The 17,842-nt window shown below is 38.6% G+C and overlaps 2 protein-coding genes across 2 annotated transcripts; both read left to right on the top strand.

Annotated features, from left to right (window-relative positions):
- The first annotated feature begins 2,728 nt into the window (after positions 1-2,728).
- LOC119009376 (hyaluronan-binding protein 2-like) lies at positions 2,729-10,721 on the top strand. Its single transcript, XM_037080583.1, has 9 exons — positions 2,729-2,852; positions 7,608-7,779; positions 7,940-8,031; positions 8,155-8,404; positions 8,489-8,631; positions 8,740-8,877; positions 9,389-9,442; positions 10,159-10,304; positions 10,385-10,721. Exons 2-9 carry the CDS (start codon positions 7,652-7,654, stop codon positions 10,541-10,543), a joined length of 1,110 nt encoding a protein of 369 aa, XP_036936478.1. The 5' UTR covers positions 2,729-2,852; positions 7,608-7,651; the 3' UTR covers positions 10,544-10,721.
- A 1,455-nt stretch (positions 10,722-12,176) lies between these two features.
- On the top strand, positions 12,177-17,797 carry LOC119009375 (hyaluronan-binding protein 2-like). Its single transcript, XM_037080582.1, has 13 exons — positions 12,177-12,378; positions 12,490-12,502; positions 12,938-13,024; positions 13,109-13,219; positions 13,361-13,480; positions 13,998-14,114; positions 14,424-14,592; positions 15,184-15,275; positions 15,521-15,764; positions 15,868-16,010; positions 16,979-17,116; positions 17,283-17,425; positions 17,613-17,797. Exons 1-13 carry the CDS (start codon positions 12,313-12,315, stop codon positions 17,766-17,768), a joined length of 1,599 nt encoding a protein of 532 aa, XP_036936477.1. The 5' UTR covers positions 12,177-12,312; the 3' UTR covers positions 17,769-17,797.
- Positions 17,798-17,842: the final 45 nt, after the last annotated feature.

The raw sequence follows: 17,842 nt of genomic DNA, 5'->3' as shown, positions 1-17,842 counted from the left end.
TATTGGCTGCTCACAATATTGAAGGCGCATGCCAGCCACCACGTAATGTGTCCACGAAAGCAACAACAGTAAAATCTGTGAACCAGTACAGGGAAACCTCACACCTGATACTGATGATGAATCTGGTGTCAGCTGTCATTAAAGAAACATATCACGATCAGAATGTCAACATACAGGAAGCTCTCATGAACTGACTGATGTCACATGACTGACTGGCAGGTTTTGAATACAAAACAATAAAGCAACTAAATTAAAGCTTGATTAAAATAATTTTGACATATTTACATTATTACTGAAAGACAGAATTATCATATATTTGTAATAATGATAAGATGAGAAAAAAACAATAGATCATTATTCACATAATTTAATAATTTCAGACTCAAGCACTTAAATAACATGTTTGAATGTGCTCATAAAATGACATTTTGCTCTTTAAGATACCAAATCAACATTTTTAGAATATATAGCTAAAAAGTGAACACAGTTTATCTCCATAAAGATCATCTTTTCTCTGTGAAGAAAAGAATAAGAATCACCTATGGAGTTAGAATCATGCCAAAAACTCATACACACACAAAACGTGTTTTACTCACGTCCAACGATTCACAAACAAACTCAGTGTGATCTGCAAATGCAAAACATCTTTCACAAACTAATGCATTTTGTTTTGCAAATGAGAAATGTACCAATCAAACATATATATCATACTTCAGAAACAAATACAGCATGTTTTACACATACAAAGAAACATATTTCTTCAAGTACAAAAAAGTGTCCTTCAAGTACAAATTAAAATCTTTCAAGTACAAAAAAAATTCCTTCAAGTACAAACTAAAATCCTTCAAGTACAAAAAACAATTCTAGTTTCAAGTACGAAAAAAAATTGAAAAAAAAACAAACAAAACAACAAAAACTTGACTTTTGGCACTACTTTTCCGCCTTGCTGATCCTCAAACAAATGTCTCCAGATCCATACACAAATGGCAGTAAACTTTCCAACAAATGTCCTGTAATTCGCACTCCACAACAACAGGTGGCGCTGTTGAGTCATTTAAAGGCCAGCAGGACGATCCCCCCCCCCCCCAAATTTTTATTTTTTATTGTTCTATTTTATTCAAGACCGCAACAGAATTTACCATTAGACATACATTGACGGCACCATCATATTGGAGGAGGCAGCTCTGCCCCGTGAACTAATACAGGTCAATGGAGTGAACTTTATAAAGCTCGTTCTACAAAGTCAATGCCTCGCATTTACACATTCACAGATGTACGGATATATTCAGGAAACAGATAGGAACCAAAAACAACATCTGTGACGTTCTCTGATGATTATAAATGTAGTGACTGGAGGTGTACCGATTGCAGACGATGAGCGCTGATGGCGCAAAGACTCATGGGAGTAAATTGTCAAGCGCTCATGAGACTGTTGTTGTTCGAATATGTTTCGTCTGGTTGCTTTCTGTACATCCTCTGGGTGGTTTTGTTGTGTCCTGTTATGTCCTGAGGATGTGTGATATTGAATTGACATAAACATAGAAGTTGCAGTGTGCCACCATGGCCGAGGATGATAGGGCGGGTATTTAGATCATCAAATATAGCTGTGAGCCATATGAACATGAACCTGCGGCATAAAATGAATGTGGTGTCAATGTTACATGATTAATGTTGAAGCTATAAATCCGTGTCGTGGGGCTAATCCCATCAAACTAGCCACTTAACGTCTCCCTATACGTTTTGTAGGACAGGTTGGCACCAAACCACAGGATGGATTATTATAATACTTTTACGAACTTTTACAGCTGCGAATGTATGTAACGCTATTACTGTGATGATACATTAGTGTTCCCGGGGCGGAGCTGCCTTCTCCAATATGATGGTGACGTCGACGTACGGTACAGCACTCAACGAGACGTCAATGTATATGTGTCTATGGTAAATCTTGTTGCGGCCTTGAATAAAATAGAACAATAAAAAATAAAAATTTACGGGGGGGGAAGGGAACGTCCTGGCGGCCTTAAATTTACTCAACAGCGCCACCTGTTGTTGTGGAGTGCGAATTACTGGACATTTGTTGGAAGGTTTACTGGCATTTGTGTGTGGATCTGGAGACATTTGTTTGAGGATCAGCAAGGCGGAAAAGTAGTGCCAAAAGTCACGTGACGGGTTTTTTTCCCCCCGTACTTGTAGAATTGTTTTTTTGTACTTGAAAGATTTTAATGTGTACTTGAAGGACACTTTTTTTGTACTTGAACAAATATGTTTCTTTGTATGTGTAAAACATGCTCTATTTGTTTCTGAAGCATGATGTATTTGTTTGATTGATACATTTCTTATTTGCAAAACAAATTGCAATTGCAAATTGCAAAACAATTGCATTTGTTTGTGAATGATGTTTTGCATTTGCAGATCACACTGAGTTTGTTTGTGAATCGTTGGACGTGAGTAAAACACATTTTGCGTGTGTGTGTGTGAGTGAGAGAGAGGTTTTGGCATGATTCTAACTCCATAATCACCACAGCTGTTCGCAGACCATAGATGAGCAGGGACCGATCTGTTCAGAAAAAGAGACACAAAAATCAGGAGTGGATTTTGAATTAAGTACCATGGGTCATCTCTGCAGGAGGAAGCAACTGTTTGATTAGTGAGTGGAGGGTTTAATGGACATCATGATGTTACTCTTCTTACCCACAGAGGACACCTCTGTAACTGTGATTGTAGTTGGGGTTGTTGTTGGATCAGTACACTGGGTCTGGCTGGTTACAAGCACTCTCTGTGATAAGTGCATCCCATTGGATAAGCTGCAGTCAGTGAATCTGAAGCCTACAGAAAAGAAATAGAAAACTGATGTAAGCTAATCTTCAGCGTCAAAATTATCAAACGTTTTTTTCGCTCATCTTCTCACTAGAAGACATCCGACTGACGTGGTTGCTGACTGAGCAGACCAGTTGTCCTGAGACGTCTTCTCTCAGAGTGATGTTGTTACTGTCTATTTCCAGAGAGGAGCTGAGTGTCTGTCAGTGTGTGTCCATCTAGAGTCCAGCTGTACTGAGGACTGTCCCCTCCCTCAGAGGAGCAGGACACCCTCATCTCTCCCTGGGACAGACACTCAGAGACCAGCAGAACAGAGGACACAGGAGCTGAAGGAAACACACTCACATCTTGCTCATTCTGTCGATACAGATATATAAAGAATAAATATGTAGTTTAGCAATAAAATTAGTCATGTATATTGGTCTATGTTAATTAATTCCTTGATAGGCAAAAAAAGTTATTTACCTTGAATGTTCAACTTTAGAGTTACAGGCTTAAGTTTGTATGATTTTCAGAATATATTCACCACCATCAGTTCAGCTCAGGTTATTGATCCTAAATGTTCCATCACTGAGAGTAAATGAGGATCTGGTTTTCATAAAAAAGAAGAAAATCCATGGCTGTTCTCAGCTTCTGCACTAAAGTACACATTTTTCAGTAAAACATTGTTTTTAAGTCTCTTTCAGTCACTTTAAACTGTGTAAAAATGTTTTTCAACACTTTTATTTCTTATCTATGGAAGCTGACAACAGCCATGGATTTTTCTTTGTTTTATGCACTCTTATCTTGTGATAACGACTTATTATGTCGTTATCTCTATATAACTAAGGTTGTTTTCTCATGACAACAAGTTAATTTATTTCAGTATCTCCATATAACAGAGATTGTTTTCTCGTGATAACAAATTAATTATCTGGTTATCTCGTTATAACAAAGGTTGTTTTCTCATGATAACAAATTGATTTATTTTGTTATCTCCATATAACAAAGATTGTTTTCTTGTGATAAAGAAATTATTTAATAATGTGTTCCATAATATTAAATGAATTAATAAAATTTTAATTACTTTACACATTACATTGCTAAGTTAACGTTAGCCTACATTTATGTTACCTTAGCTGAAGCAGCCAGATAGATGAGAGTTTGTCAGCCTCTCATCTACTAACCAGTAGCCCCTAAACAAACCCAGTCAAGTAAACAGACAAATGTAAAGTGTAACTTACTGGTAGGCTACAGCTAGAGCCGGCTACAGAAGCCGTTCGTGACAGCTCTTGTAGGTTAAAATCGAGATATACACGTTATTAATTAATTCTTTATCACAAGAAAATAATCTTTGTTATATGGAGATAACGAAATAAATTAATTCATTATCACGAGAAAACAGTCTTTGTTATATCGGATAACAAGATGATAAGTCATTATCACGAGATAACAGTGCATAAAAAAGAAGAAAAATCCATGGCTGTTCTTGGCTTCCGTTTGAAAGTACAAATTTTTCAGTAAAACATTGTTTTTAAGTCTCTTTCAGTCACTTTACACTATGTAAAACTTTTATTTCTGTCAAGGTAACGACATAATATATCGAGATAACGACATGTCGCTATCTCGATATATTATGTCGTTATCTCGTTATCTCTCGATAACGACATAATATATCGAGATAACGACATAATGTCGTTATCTCGATATATTATGTCGTTATCTCGATATGACAAAGGTTATTTTCTCCCCCCCAGTCACTGGCTGTCAATTAATGATGTGTTCCTGTTGATTTCAATTCACAAGAGCTGCCATGAACCTTTCAAGATGAACACATTATTAATTAACAGCCAGTGGCTGGGGGGAGAAAATAACCTTTGTCATATTGAGATAACGACATATCAGCCGGATGGATAGGAGTTTGTCAGTCTCTCATCTGCTAACCAGTAGCCTCTAAACAAACCCAGTCAAATAAACAAACTAATGTAAAGTGTAAATTACCAGTAGGCTATCGCTACAGCCAGTGGCTATGGAAGCTGTTCATGGCAACTCTTGTTGGTTGAAATCAAGACGAACACATTATCAGTTAATTTGTTATCACGAGGAAACAATCTTTGTTATATGGAGATAATGAAATGAATTAATTCATTGTCATGAGCAAACAACCTTTGTTATATCGAGATAACGACATATCATGTCAAAGGTTATATTCTCCCCCCCGACGTATTATGTCGTTATCTCGATATGACAAAGGTTATTTTCTCCCCCCTAGCCACTGGCTCTTAATTAATAATGTGTTCATCTTGATATCAATCTACAAGAGTTGCCATTAACTTTTCTTATATCGAGATAACAACTTAATATGTTGTTAGCTAACGAGATAACGAGATAACAACTTAATATGTTGTTATCTCAATATGACAAAGGTTATTTTCTCCCCCCAGCCACTGGCTGTTAATTAATAATGTGTTCATCTTGATTTCAATCTACAAGCGCTGTCATGAACCTTTGTCATATCGAGATAACGACATAATATATCGAGATAACGACATAATATATCGAGATAACGACATAATATATCAAGATAACGACATGTCGCTATCTCGATATATTATGTCGTTATCTCGATATATTATGTCGTTATCTCGATATGACAAAGGTTCATGACAGCGCTTGTAGATTGAAATCAAGATGAAGATTATATCGAGATAACGACATTATGTCGTTATCTCGATATATTATGTCGTTATCGAGAGATAACGAGATAACGACATAATATATCGAGATAGCGACATGTCGTTATCTCGATATATTATGTCGTTATCTCGATATATTATGTCGTTATCTCGATATGACAAAGGTTATTTTCTCCCCCCCAGTCACTGGCTGTCAATTAATAATGTGTTCCTATTGATTTCAATTCACAAGAGCTGCCATGAACCTTTGTCATATTGAGATAATGACATATCAGCCGAATGGATAGGAGTTTGTCAGCCTCTCATCTACTAACCGGTAGCCCGTAAACAATCTTTGTTATATGGAGATAACGAAATGAATTAATTCGTTATCATAAGAAAATAACCTTTGTCGAGATAGCGACATAATGAGTTGTTACCTCGATATAACAGTGCATAAAAAAAGAAGAAAAATACATGGTCATTCTTGGCTGCCGTACTTATCTGCTATTTGTATTTCAATTTCAGTAAAAAATTAAAATGAATAGATAAATAAAAAAGAAGAGGATGAAGAAGTTGAAAATAATTTCTAGTCATACATGAATAGTACTCACACCAGAGGAATCTTTCATGTTGTTTCACCATCACAGATCTTTTGCAGTTAATCAAAGATCAAATCCGACTATATAAGAATCACCATAGCTGTTCGCAGACCAAGTATGAGCAGGAACTGATCTGTTCAGATAAAGAGACACAAAAATCAGGTGTGGAATTTGACTTCAGCACCATGGGTCATCTCTGCTGGAGGAAGCAACAATTTGATTAGTATGGGTGAAGTTAGTGGAGAGTTTTGGACATCATGATGTCCCTCAGAGGTCGAGGTATGAGCTGTTGTTGACTTAAGGTACAAGGTGTTACTGGCTTCAAGTTTTTCTTTTTATGTATCAATGATCTAGGTGTGTCGACATGTAAAATCAGTTGAGGTAAAAGACTCGATCTGATTTAATTGATTTTACTTCTGAAGAGGTCTGCAAAGTCCTTGCAAAGGGCGTCAGTTGGTGTTTTGGAGGATCTATTAAAATTGAGAATAACCTTCAAAGATGTGGTCAAAAAGGATTTTCAACCACAGTCTTGAAAAGAATACAGGTTCCAGACTTACACAAGCATAAATGTGAATATGCCAATGGACTTCCTGTGGTCAATAAACATAAAATAGACACCACATCCTCATTTTTAGTGCATTTGGTTAAATATTTGTAGCCAAAACCCTTTTTCGGACAGTGGCCATATTGCATTTAGGGAATTTGGGGGGCCCTGATATACCCAATCATAAATGTAAGCATTCCAATGGGTTTCCTATGGTCAAAAAAGGTAAAAATAGACATCAAGTTTGTATTTGTATCTCATCTGGCTCAAAAGCTATGGCTGAATCCCTTTCAGGTGGCGGCCTCAGGGACCATTGGCGCGGGCGCCCTGGCTAAATCATTTCAGTATGCCCTCAGCTACATCTGTGCCAAATTTGGGGCTTGTAGATGAATTGGTGCAAACAATGGGGTGTAAGGCCCATACTACAGTCAAAACTGCTTTTTTGGACAGTGGCCATATTGGAATTGGAGGGTTAAGGGGTCCAGATGCACCAGGACATACATTTTAACATTCCTATGTGTTTCCCATGATCCATTAATCTGAAAAAGATATCAAGTTTGTATTTGTTACTCATGTGGTTCAAAAGTTACAGCCGGAATCGTTTTCAGGCTGCGGCCATGCTCCGGTGCCCTAGCTAAATCATTTCAGTATGACCTGAGCTACATCTGTGCCAAATTTAGTGCTTTAAGATGAATTTGCGTGAAAATGTGCTCAAGGCCCCCAACTATTTGTCGCAGTTATCACCTTACCGAGGAAATGACCTCTGTGTCCTCAATGGTAGTTACGGACCCCGACTAAAGCGGAGCGTCCAGACAGAGGGTTAATAGAGGCGCTGCAAAACACAAACACCCCACAGCCGACAATATGAAAGTGTGTAAATGTTTTCTGGTAGACAACTGAATAAAAATGATGAAACTGAAAAAGAACATGATATGGGACCTTAAAAAACGCATATTACCTGTCTAAAGAGAATTTTTAATTTTTTTCCAGGACCAAATGACTGCTACCAAGAGAACGGTGAGTCTTACCTCGGCATGGTGAGTGAGACAGTGGAAGGAGAAGAGTGTTTGGACTGGAATTCCTATTTCATTGTGCAGAAGGGCAGCGATCCCTTCAAAGAGTACGCAGGCTTCAATGGAATCGGGCCACACAATTACTGCAGGTGAGGAGCCATCATGCGCAAACACTGCACATGTCACTGTTGACAAAACCATGTTTGTGCCCATGCGTGCATACAGTACAAGTGTATGGACTTGAAACCACAGAAAAGATCTATAAATGTGTTGACATTGTGCTTCACCTCACTAAAATTTGTATTTGAGGAACCCTGATGGAGACGATCAGCCCTGGTGCTTCATCAAAAAAAACAACAAACTGAAGTGGAACTACTGTAAAGTTAGGAAATGTTCTGGAGGTAAAACACACACACACACACACACACACACACACACACACACACACACACACACACACAAACAAACTAATCCTTGCCTTTACAATTTTCATTTGCTCAGTTTTGATTTCCCTTTCCTGCCAGCTCCAACCACCCCACAAACAATTCCAACTCCAGCCAAGCCAGACGTCTCCACCGCCCAGTTCTCCCAGTGTGGGAAGCCACAGCCCGGCCGCTCGGCCCGGATCTTCGGAGGGAAGAAATCTCTTCCCGGAGCTCATCCGTGGCAGGTTTCCCTTCAGACCAGACCCAAAGGCTCCTCTGGGCCCTTCAGCCACATCTGTGGAGGCATCCTCATCGAGTCCTGCTGGGTGCTCACTGCTGCACACTGCATGTAAGTACAGGTTTTCCAGACTGTTCGATGTGTGCAAGCTCATATTGCCTCCGTTCAATTCTCTTGTGGCATTCGTTTGTACAGAAAAAACGGACTGGAAATGCAGGTGGTGCTGGGAGGAGTGGACATAGAGAAGGATGAAGTGTACGATCAGGTCATTCCAGTGGAGAAGGCCATTGTGCATGAGGAATATAAGGAGAGCCCCTTTGCTCTCCATAATGATGTTGGTGAGGTGCAAAAATGGCTTTACTCACTGTTATTTACTGAAGTTAGATTATAGTTAGAATGAAAACCTGCTCTGTCTAATTTTCTGACTTGCTGTCTCTCCTGTGCAGCCATGCTTCAGCTGAAGGTCACGGACAAACCGTACTGTGCCAAGGAAACACGCTTCGTGAAGACAGTCTGCCTGCCGAACATGCCCTTCACCAATGGGACCGAGTGTGTGATCTCAGGGTGGGGCGTGACCGAAACACGTGAGTATCATTCCAAGTCTGTACTGTCAAATCACTCAGATCATTGCGAGTTAAAGGTGCAGTATGTAAGATTTTTTGTCAAAAAGGATCAACTGAATATGAAGAAAATAACAGTTCTGAGATTATAATGACATTGTTATTATTATATCTCTGTGTTTTGTTGTAAAGATATATAGCCTACTGAAGTTAGCATGCTAACCAGCAAGACCCCGACCCATCCCCGGTCCAAAGCTCCTGTGTTCGTAGTGTAAACACCAGCACTCCTTGGGTAGCAGTTAGTGGTTACCCCCTATTTGTTTTGAATTCGACAGGTGGTCAACTCTTACGTATTGCACCTTTAATGGTGTCAAATTGATAGTCTACGTTTGTCAAAATTTGTCAAAATATGTGAGTTGAGATAAAATGACTGAGTTATGCAGAAGGAATCACTGTAAGAAGATTAAAATCAAAAGAAAAAGCCAAAGTTCTGAGATCAAACCAATAAAATGGGAAATGTTTTGAACTTTGGCAGCTCATGGATATTCATCCAGTTCACCTCTAGCGCGCATTTACATCGGAAAACAGGGTAATGTATTTCTTATTTCAAAGAGTGTCAGTTTCAGGTCATTTTTGTTATTGTTTTATTTTTAAATGTCACAAAACCAAATGCAAAAAATAAAATAAAATAAATTGCAATATGTATTGTAGAAAGTTCTACGTTTCATTGATTTCATTGATTTAATCTGATCTCAGTACAAACAATAATCCTCTTAATGGTAAACCCAATGTGTATTTATTCTGTAACAGATTCTCAGATTTATTTTTATGTTAATCCATTATATTTAACCACTTAGGAAGCCTAAAGTTTAAAAGGCAATTTGTCAACCATAGAGTGCAAACACAATAAGGACAAGAAAATTAAAAACAAAATTGGACTTGGGTCTTTAAAAAAAGGTAGTTAAAAGCCTTTTGTGGCTCTCCAGGAAGCTCCATGTTATCTGATAAATTGCCTCAAGCATGTCACTCAGTGGTTAAGTGGCATCATGGGTAATGTAGTTGCCAGGTTTTGAAAAAGAAAAAGAATGCATGGAATAAATAAAAAGATATCTCTGGTTAAACTGGTCCATCATGGGTCCAAGAATGTTATCAGAGTACAATGCTAAACCGGTGGACAGTATTACAAAACTTTACCCACAATGCAACTCAGCCACTGTGAGTTATCCTGTTAGACTTGACTTAATGTATCACTGAATACATTCAAAACATTGCAGCTGTTTACAAGTGACTCTCCTCCTGTCTCAGAGAAGTACGGTACCAGCCAGCTGCTGGATGCTCGCGTCCTCCTGATCTCCCAGGAGAAATGTAACGCTCCGCATGTCTACGGAGGCTCGCTGGACGACAGCATGTTCTGTGCTGGCAACATGAGAGGAGGCGTTGACTCCTGCCAGGTCTGTGAGACACACATTTTTTCATATAACTCTATTCACGAGAGAACCCTGATAAAAACACTTCCTCCGTGTCCCTGCAGGGTGACTCTGGCGGCCCTCTGGTGTGCGAGCGTAATGGGACCCACTACGTCGTCGGCGTGGTGAGCTGGGGCGACGGCTGCGGGAAGAAGTACAAGCCCGGTGTCTACGCCAATGTCCGCAGATTTATTGACTGGATTGCTTCTCACTTAATCTCATGAGGATGCACATGACCATAAAGTGACATGTGGTGTGTACGTAGACGTTACTTCTACACGTTCCGTTCATAATATTAGTTAATTTTTGAATGTTGTGAAATAATTTTACAATATTAAGGTTCCACCTACTCTTTGTAAGCATGCTTGGATCAACTGTTAATAAAGATGACAATAAAGAATACTTCTGAGTGATTCCTTTAAACTTTACCAGTAATTTGTTGGTCTTTTTGACTCGTATGAGCTCATATTAAAAGCGATATGTATACTTTGTGGTAATTTCCAATGATTGGCGATGCATTGTCAGACAAAGATATGCATTTTTCTCCTTGATGTTGTTTTTGTTGTTGCCGAATTAGTTTTTGAGGCGCAACAAAGGCCAATACAAAAGGCTTGTTACACTCCCATCATTTATTATCTAACTGTCAGAAGAATAGAGGATAGAGAATACTATCTATACAGAATCTATACACAGAATATTAACGGTGCAATATATTAGAAGTAGCCATCTGTCCAATTCATACTCAGAAGACAAATATCCCTGGACTAGCTGCTAACTGCTGCTAACAGTAGCTGCTGTTAGCTCAGGTAGCCATGTAGCTGGTGCAGCTAGTGGTCCGGACTGGGAGCTCAGAAACTAGGGGGGTGTTTGTGTTTTATGACACATGTACAGGAACTTTGGACCATGAAAGGCTAGGGCAAGCCGGTTAGCATGCTAACTTAAGTAGATATCAGCACAGTGATAAGACACCTTTTCATCAAAACTGCTTTTTCTTCTTCACATTCTGTTGATGATTTTAGTTATTTTTTTGAGGACTTTCAACTGAAACACTTATAAATTTCCCCTTTAAAATAGATACACTTGCATCCTACCCAGCATCTGCCATTCACACATCCAAGTTTGAGCATTTAGCTTCCTTTTTTATATTGATATATATTTAAAAAATAGAATTTCAAAAGGCTCAACGCTTATTCTCTTCTTCCTTTTTCCTCATTTCCCTCCTTGGCTTTAAAGAGTTTCTAGAAACCCCCTTATCAATTAGCTAAAATAGTTCTTACAGTTTCTGTGATATAAATCTCTATCTAAGTTTTTCTTTTGCCAAAAATTTCTCCCATACAAAAGATCTCCACCTATGCAAATTGAAGTACTGCTCCATACTGAAGTGTGCCTCTGTTTGTGTTGTGACATAACCAACAGGTTGTGTCCATTTTCATTGACAGTTCTGTAATATGGGTTCTTTCATCTGTCTGTTTTGCTGTAGTGTCCTGTAATGTTAGATGATAACAAAATGATGTTTTAGTACTTAACTAAAATTGTAAACAAATGTGAAAGAATGACGCCTAACCCCCTTGACTAACTCAGCTATTTAGCTAAATGTATTTCAAATCTTACATTTCCTTCATTGTTTGCATTGATTTCTGCACAATACAGTCTCAATGTGCTTGTGTTGCACTGTAATCAGTGATGTTCTGACCATAGTGTGGTGTTTCTTGGTCCGATATCTGCAAGAGAATGATTGAACGTATGCAAAGAGAAAAGTGCTGACAGAGAGGTTAAAGTTGAGACTGACAAGAGCTGAGCAACAGTAAATAAGATGAAGTTAAGTAACTAAAATGACAACACTGTCCCAAAAACACGCAAGCTGCAACAGAATCAATGTATCTGGCTAAAGATTGACATGTGTGAGTGGGCCGTCTGCTAAGGTCTGGGGGGATTAAAGTCGATCACTGGACCTTCAGTCGACTACATCGTGCTGAGACGCTCACACAGCACCATGCTGGCTGCAGCGGTCCTGCTCGTAAGCCTGAGTCTGCTAAGTGTCCACGGACACGACACAACTGTAAGTTTTTCAACATCTGTGTGGATAAATGGTGAAATGATTTAGTTATTATTATTATTTTTCTAAAGTAAGTTTGCTGATCTGCTCTCTTCTGTGATTTTGTCATTTCAGCTGGACACCATCTGTAAGAATCTTTGTAAATTTGATCTATGTGTTGTGTCTTGATTTAATCTTTTTAACATGTATAGAATGTAGTTTAATTTTATTGACAGTGATATGGATGATTATAATATGCAACATATTGTAGTTTTGAGATGTTTTTCCTCAATCCCAGTTGATCCTTTTGAATCCTGCTTTCATTCTGTTAATTATTTAAAAGTTCTGTTGCTCTTTTTAAATCTTACAATATTCATAATACTTTCAAGACCTCGATAATTGAATAATTGATTTAATATAATCACAAGGGTCATCATTTAAACTGATCATCCACCTTAGAATTTTGTTTATTCAGGTGGAAGTGTATGTATCTTTTCATTTGTACAATCATTTTGATAGTTGTCTGTATGGGCCGCTTTTTGTTGCACAACTGCAGTGTTTGAACAGCTATCTCTTCTTGCAGACATAGATTACGAAGATTACACAGGCACAGACGCTCCTGACTCCATTTTCAGTTTTGACGACTGGCTGTTCGACCTCCTGGAGGACAGTAAGGGGACACCAGAGGCTTCTGTGTGATTCTAGCTACATTGCGTATCCACTTACACTCACACGTTTACCCTCTTATTTACAGATTCCTGTGATCCAAACCCTTGTTATCATGGTGCCTCGTGCCAAAGTAAATCTAGTACAGAATTCACATGCAGTTGTCCTGAGCCTTACATCGGCAAGAGGTGTCAAAAAGGTAGGAATCCCCAGCCGCTAGTTCGATCGATAACAGTGGTCTCCTTCGAGGTCATTGAAGCTTATTTCTGTGTCTTATTAATGTTTATGCATGTGGCTCTTATGGTGCTAACATTTGCTTTTGATAACTTTGATTATTCAGTGAGAAACGTTTGCCAGAACGTCAAGTGTGGCCGTGGTGACTGCGTCGTCAACCTAAACAAACCTCCATTTTATGAGTGCAAGTGCAGACCACCCTACCAAGGCCCTGACTGCAAGACCTGTGAGTATCCTGTACCCCGTTGTTTACTTAACTTCATGACAAAATAAGTTGGATATTACATTGGGTACTGGTCAAACAGGAAACATTTACATACTATGAACTCATACCTGCACATTAATGATGTCATCACCTCTTTAGAATAACAGGAAAATAGTAATCAAACAGAATCAGGCCCTGTTGGAACTAATCATTAATAACTCTATACAAATGTGCACTAACTAACAGTGAAACAACTATTTTTACAGTTTAATGACCTAACAATGAAAGATAGTTGTTATGAAGTGGTACCGTAATGTGGTGATGCCCCCATATGCCCACGGCCTATAGAGGGCTTGAAGATAATTTTTCCAAGATGCACCCCAAAAACCAACCAACCAACCAACCAACCAACCAACCAACCAAACAACCAAACAAACAACCAAACAAAAAATTAAACTGGGTTGGCCAACATACTTTGAACCCTTTGCTTCGCCCCTACAGTTGTGCCTGTAACTTGTGTATTTCCTGTCTGCGTCAGTGCCGACCTCACCCTGTGAGCCCAACCCCTGCAAGAACGGAGGGTCTTGCATCAAAGGGAACCGCCGCTTCCGCTGCGCCTGTCCTACTGGATTTACTGGGAAATTCTGTGAAGCTGGTAAAGACTTTTAAAAAGGACACTATGTTTATCACTCTGACTGATAGAAACACGCTTATGTAGAAAGTGGCATTTTGTGTGATTCGGCACCCCTCGCAGTTTGAGTGAAGTGAAAAAATTGAATGAAATCAAGCTCTTATTTTAAGACAAAGTTTATATTGTATTGTGTATATATATATATATATTAGACTTTCTCTGTTTGTTTGACTGTGTTTGTGCTTTTGGATGTTGAAATACTCTTGAGTATTCATTCTTTTTAGATTTTAAGCTCATTTTCAATTATCTCCTGACACAATCCTTCCTCTATAGCTCCTACTGACTGTTACAGTGGAAATGGAGAGACATACAGAGGTGCTGTCAGTACGACAGAGGACGGGCTGGAGTGTCTGGACTGGAAGTCCAATTTCATTATGCTGAATGGGGACGATCCATTTTCTGTATTCGCGGACTTTAACGGACTGGATGATAACAACTGCAGGTATCAATTAGTTATGAATTCACTATCTAAATACTATTATATGTTTTCATTTTAAATTAGTATGTGAAACAATTATGCAATAATAGCATCTTTCAAATTACTCTGGTCTAGTCAAAGGGAGAATAATGATTAAAAATAATACTGTTGATTATTCTCTAAATCCGAATTGTTTTTTTCTACTTGTTTATTAATTTGAATCATTTGCTATCAGCCATGTAACAGGTGAAAAAATTCTCTATGGGTGAAAAGGAAAAGGTTTTGATATGATTATTTTTCTAATGTCAAAACAAATGTCACAATAAATAAATACAAACTTGAGCACTTTACACTTTGGAAAGAGAAAGTGGTCTCGCAAATGTAACCCTAACCCTAACCTCAAATTGACCCTCAAGTTAAGTCATAAATACAGCAGACTTAGAAAAAAAATATGTTTTTTTCTTACTTGCCTCTCAGGGCAAGACAGAATTTGCAATATATACATAATATATCAAACTATGTGTCCCTTTATATCAGCAGACATCACCATGTCCCCTCTCAGGTGATTCCGTCTTTATTCTCTCATTTACTAGTTGTAATACTTCCACATTTTAGGAACCCAGATGGGGATACCAAGCCCTGGTGTTTCATTAAAAAACAAAACAAACTAGAATGGGACTACTGCAACGTCAAGAAGTGCACTCAAGGTGATATAAGACTCATTAACACACACACATTATACATACATACATACATACATACATGGTCTGTGAATTATACATACATACATACATACATACATACATACATACATACATACATACAGAATATATATATATATATATATATATATATATATATATATATATATATATATATATATATATATATATATATATTCTGTATGTACTGTGTGTCTGCACTGTGCTCACTCTTATCTGATATTCCTCAGTCCCGGCCACTCCACCACCAGTCAAACCAGTCACACCAGCGCCAGGAACTACACCATTCTCCCAGTGTGGCAGACCCCAGACTCGCACTAGCAGGATTTTTGGGGGCAGCAAGTCTTTCCCTGGCGCCCACCCCTGGCAGGTGTCGCTGCAGGTCCGACCCAAACGCTCAAACTTTCAGTTTGAGCACACGTGTGGTGGAATCCTCCTGTCGTCCTGCTGGGTCCTCACTGCTGCCCACTGCATGTAGGTGTTGTATTGAACTTGGATGTAGTTTTCCAATTGAATATTTTGTTTTCTTAATAGAATAAGCTGATGTTTTTTTTTTTCTTTTTTTGTTTTTGTCCAGTTCATCTGCAAATGAATACCAAGTGGTACTGGGAGGTGTGAACATAGAGAAACAGGAGGAGATGGATCAGACCATCCCAGTAATACAAACGATTATTCATGAGAACTACAGGGACACTGGAGCCGCTCTGTACAACGACGTTGGTTTGTCACATTTATCAAATATAGTGTAATTTTAACCTTTGATAGACCACAGACCAGTGATTAGAATGTAGTGATTTCAGTGATGGAGTGTAACTAAGTACTTTACTTACTTTACTACTTTACTTACTTTACTAAATATTGTGGTTTACTGTCACTGTAGATCAGCACATTTTTAAATAAGTTAATTTTATGCACTATGGTTAACGTTGCTAACACTAGCTTACATTAATGTTTGCTAATGCTAGATAGTTATTGTCAGTGTTGCTAACTCTCGCTCACTTCAACATCACTAACGCTAGCTGGCTGAGGGGTGCAAACTATAGATTTCAGCATTTTTTCGTTTCTCACAACAACTTTTTACAACACCAGATGGTTTACAGATTTAAAAGCAGTCTAATTACTTGTGTGTGATAATGTGAAGGGTCTTTTCAGACCTGTATCATACATGAGCTGACATAAAACAGCATATAGGCAGTATAAAAAAATGCACAGTGTATATGAAAAGGTTGTATATTATGCAAATTGAGATTTCTATGTCAATTTTTGAAATTATAAAGTGGGTCTAGGAGCATCAAAATGCTCAACCCATGGAGAAATGATGCAGATACAGTGCCTGCTCAGGCCTGTGAGAGCTGACCAATCAGTGCAGACTGGGGTTTTAAGAATGGGAGCATTAAAGAGAAAAGAGCAGCATTGGACAGTATAAGAAAAAATAATATAGTAACAGAACATTAAGACCGAGATAAAAGTATGGCCCTGGAAATGAGTACAGTATGGGACCTTTAAACTCGTATTTCTTTGATTCAAACTTTCAAGTCATTTTTTACCAATTTTATATTTGTTTATATCATTACGTCTTAACTTCTTAATAAAGAGAATGCATTAGCAATATAGATCTGTTATTGGAAAAGGAATTTGATAAGTCTATCAGTCTACTGATCATAACTTTGTATTCATTTATTGTGCAGCTCTGCTTAAACTCAAAGTCACCGACAGCCCTTACTGTGCCAAGGAGACCCGCTTTGTGAAGTCAGTGTGTCTACCAGACCAAACCTTCCCATCTGGCAAGGAGTGCGTGATCTCTGGATGGGGAGCCACTGAAACACGTAATTACCTATTTATCAAAGTCCCTTTCATGTCATGCAAACAGACATGAAAGGATCATACATTTCCCATAACACAATGGGATGATAATAATCTTCAACCGGACCCTCATGTGTTTCTTAGTGCGAGCTTGATCCTCACTGTCGTTCATATTTGCTTAATTTTCAGAGAGGTACAGCAGCCAGCTGTTGAACGCTCGTGTGCTCCTGATCTCCGATGCACGATGCAAAGCTCCTGAGGTCTACGGAAGTGTGCTGGACAACAGCATGCTCTGTGCAGGGATCATGCAGGGGGGTACCGACTCCTGTCAGGTGTGTATGAATAAGAATGTGAAGAATTTGCAAGCAATCAGTTTGAATAAGAGATAGAGAAAGAAGAATGAAATGTTAAAAAAAAACATATTTTTGGATCAGTTTTGTATTAGACGTGTCAGAGGCACGATTGGCGGCCCTCATCAGAAAATATCATATTCTTAACTTGCTCTCTCTAACTCTGCAGGGCGACTCAGGAGGACCCTTGGTGTGTCAGGATAATGGAGTGCACTACATCACCGGCGTGGTGAGCTGGGGCCAAGGCTGTGGTGGGAGGAACAAGCCTGGCGTCTACGCCAACGTCAACGCTTTTACCAGCTGGATCAGAAGCAAGATGAACTGAACCATATCAGTCAAGTGAATTCAAACACTGTAATGTTAAATAATTTTTTTGTTTGTGGAAATAAAACAGACTTC

Source organism: Acanthopagrus latus, chromosome 20 (assembly GCF_904848185.1).
Source record: "Acanthopagrus latus isolate v.2019 chromosome 20, fAcaLat1.1, whole genome shotgun sequence".
Classification (NCBI taxonomy): domain Eukaryota; kingdom Metazoa; phylum Chordata; class Actinopteri; order Spariformes; family Sparidae; genus Acanthopagrus; species Acanthopagrus latus.
Note: the sequence above shows the minus strand (reverse complement) of the source record. Positions and strands in the feature narration are given on the sequence as shown.

What these genes read in the sequence shown, in the direction of transcription:
- LOC119009375 (XM_037080582.1), top strand. Translation starts at nt 12,313, where the DNA reads ATGCTGGCTGCAGCGGTCCTGCTCGTAAGCCTGAGTCTGCTAAGTGTC. An exon ending in GTTCGACCTCCTGGAGGACA is followed by an intron (nt 13,025 to 13,108) that starts GTAAGGGGACAC and finishes TCTTATTTACAG; the next exon opens with ATTCCTGTGATCCAAACCCT. An exon ending in GGGGTACCGACTCCTGTCAG is followed by an intron (nt 17,426 to 17,612) that starts GTGTGTATGAAT and finishes CTAACTCTGCAG; the next exon opens with GGCGACTCAGGAGGACCCTT.
- LOC119009376 (XM_037080583.1), top strand. Translation starts at nt 7,652, where the DNA reads ATGGTGAGTGAGACAGTGGAAGGAGAAGAGTGTTTGGACTGGAATTCC. An exon ending in GGGCCACACAATTACTGCAG is followed by an intron (nt 7,780 to 7,939) that starts GTGAGGAGCCAT and finishes TTTGTATTTGAG; the next exon opens with GAACCCTGATGGAGACGATC. An exon ending in GAGGCGTTGACTCCTGCCAG is followed by an intron (nt 10,305 to 10,384) that starts GTCTGTGAGACA and finishes GTGTCCCTGCAG; the next exon opens with GGTGACTCTGGCGGCCCTCT.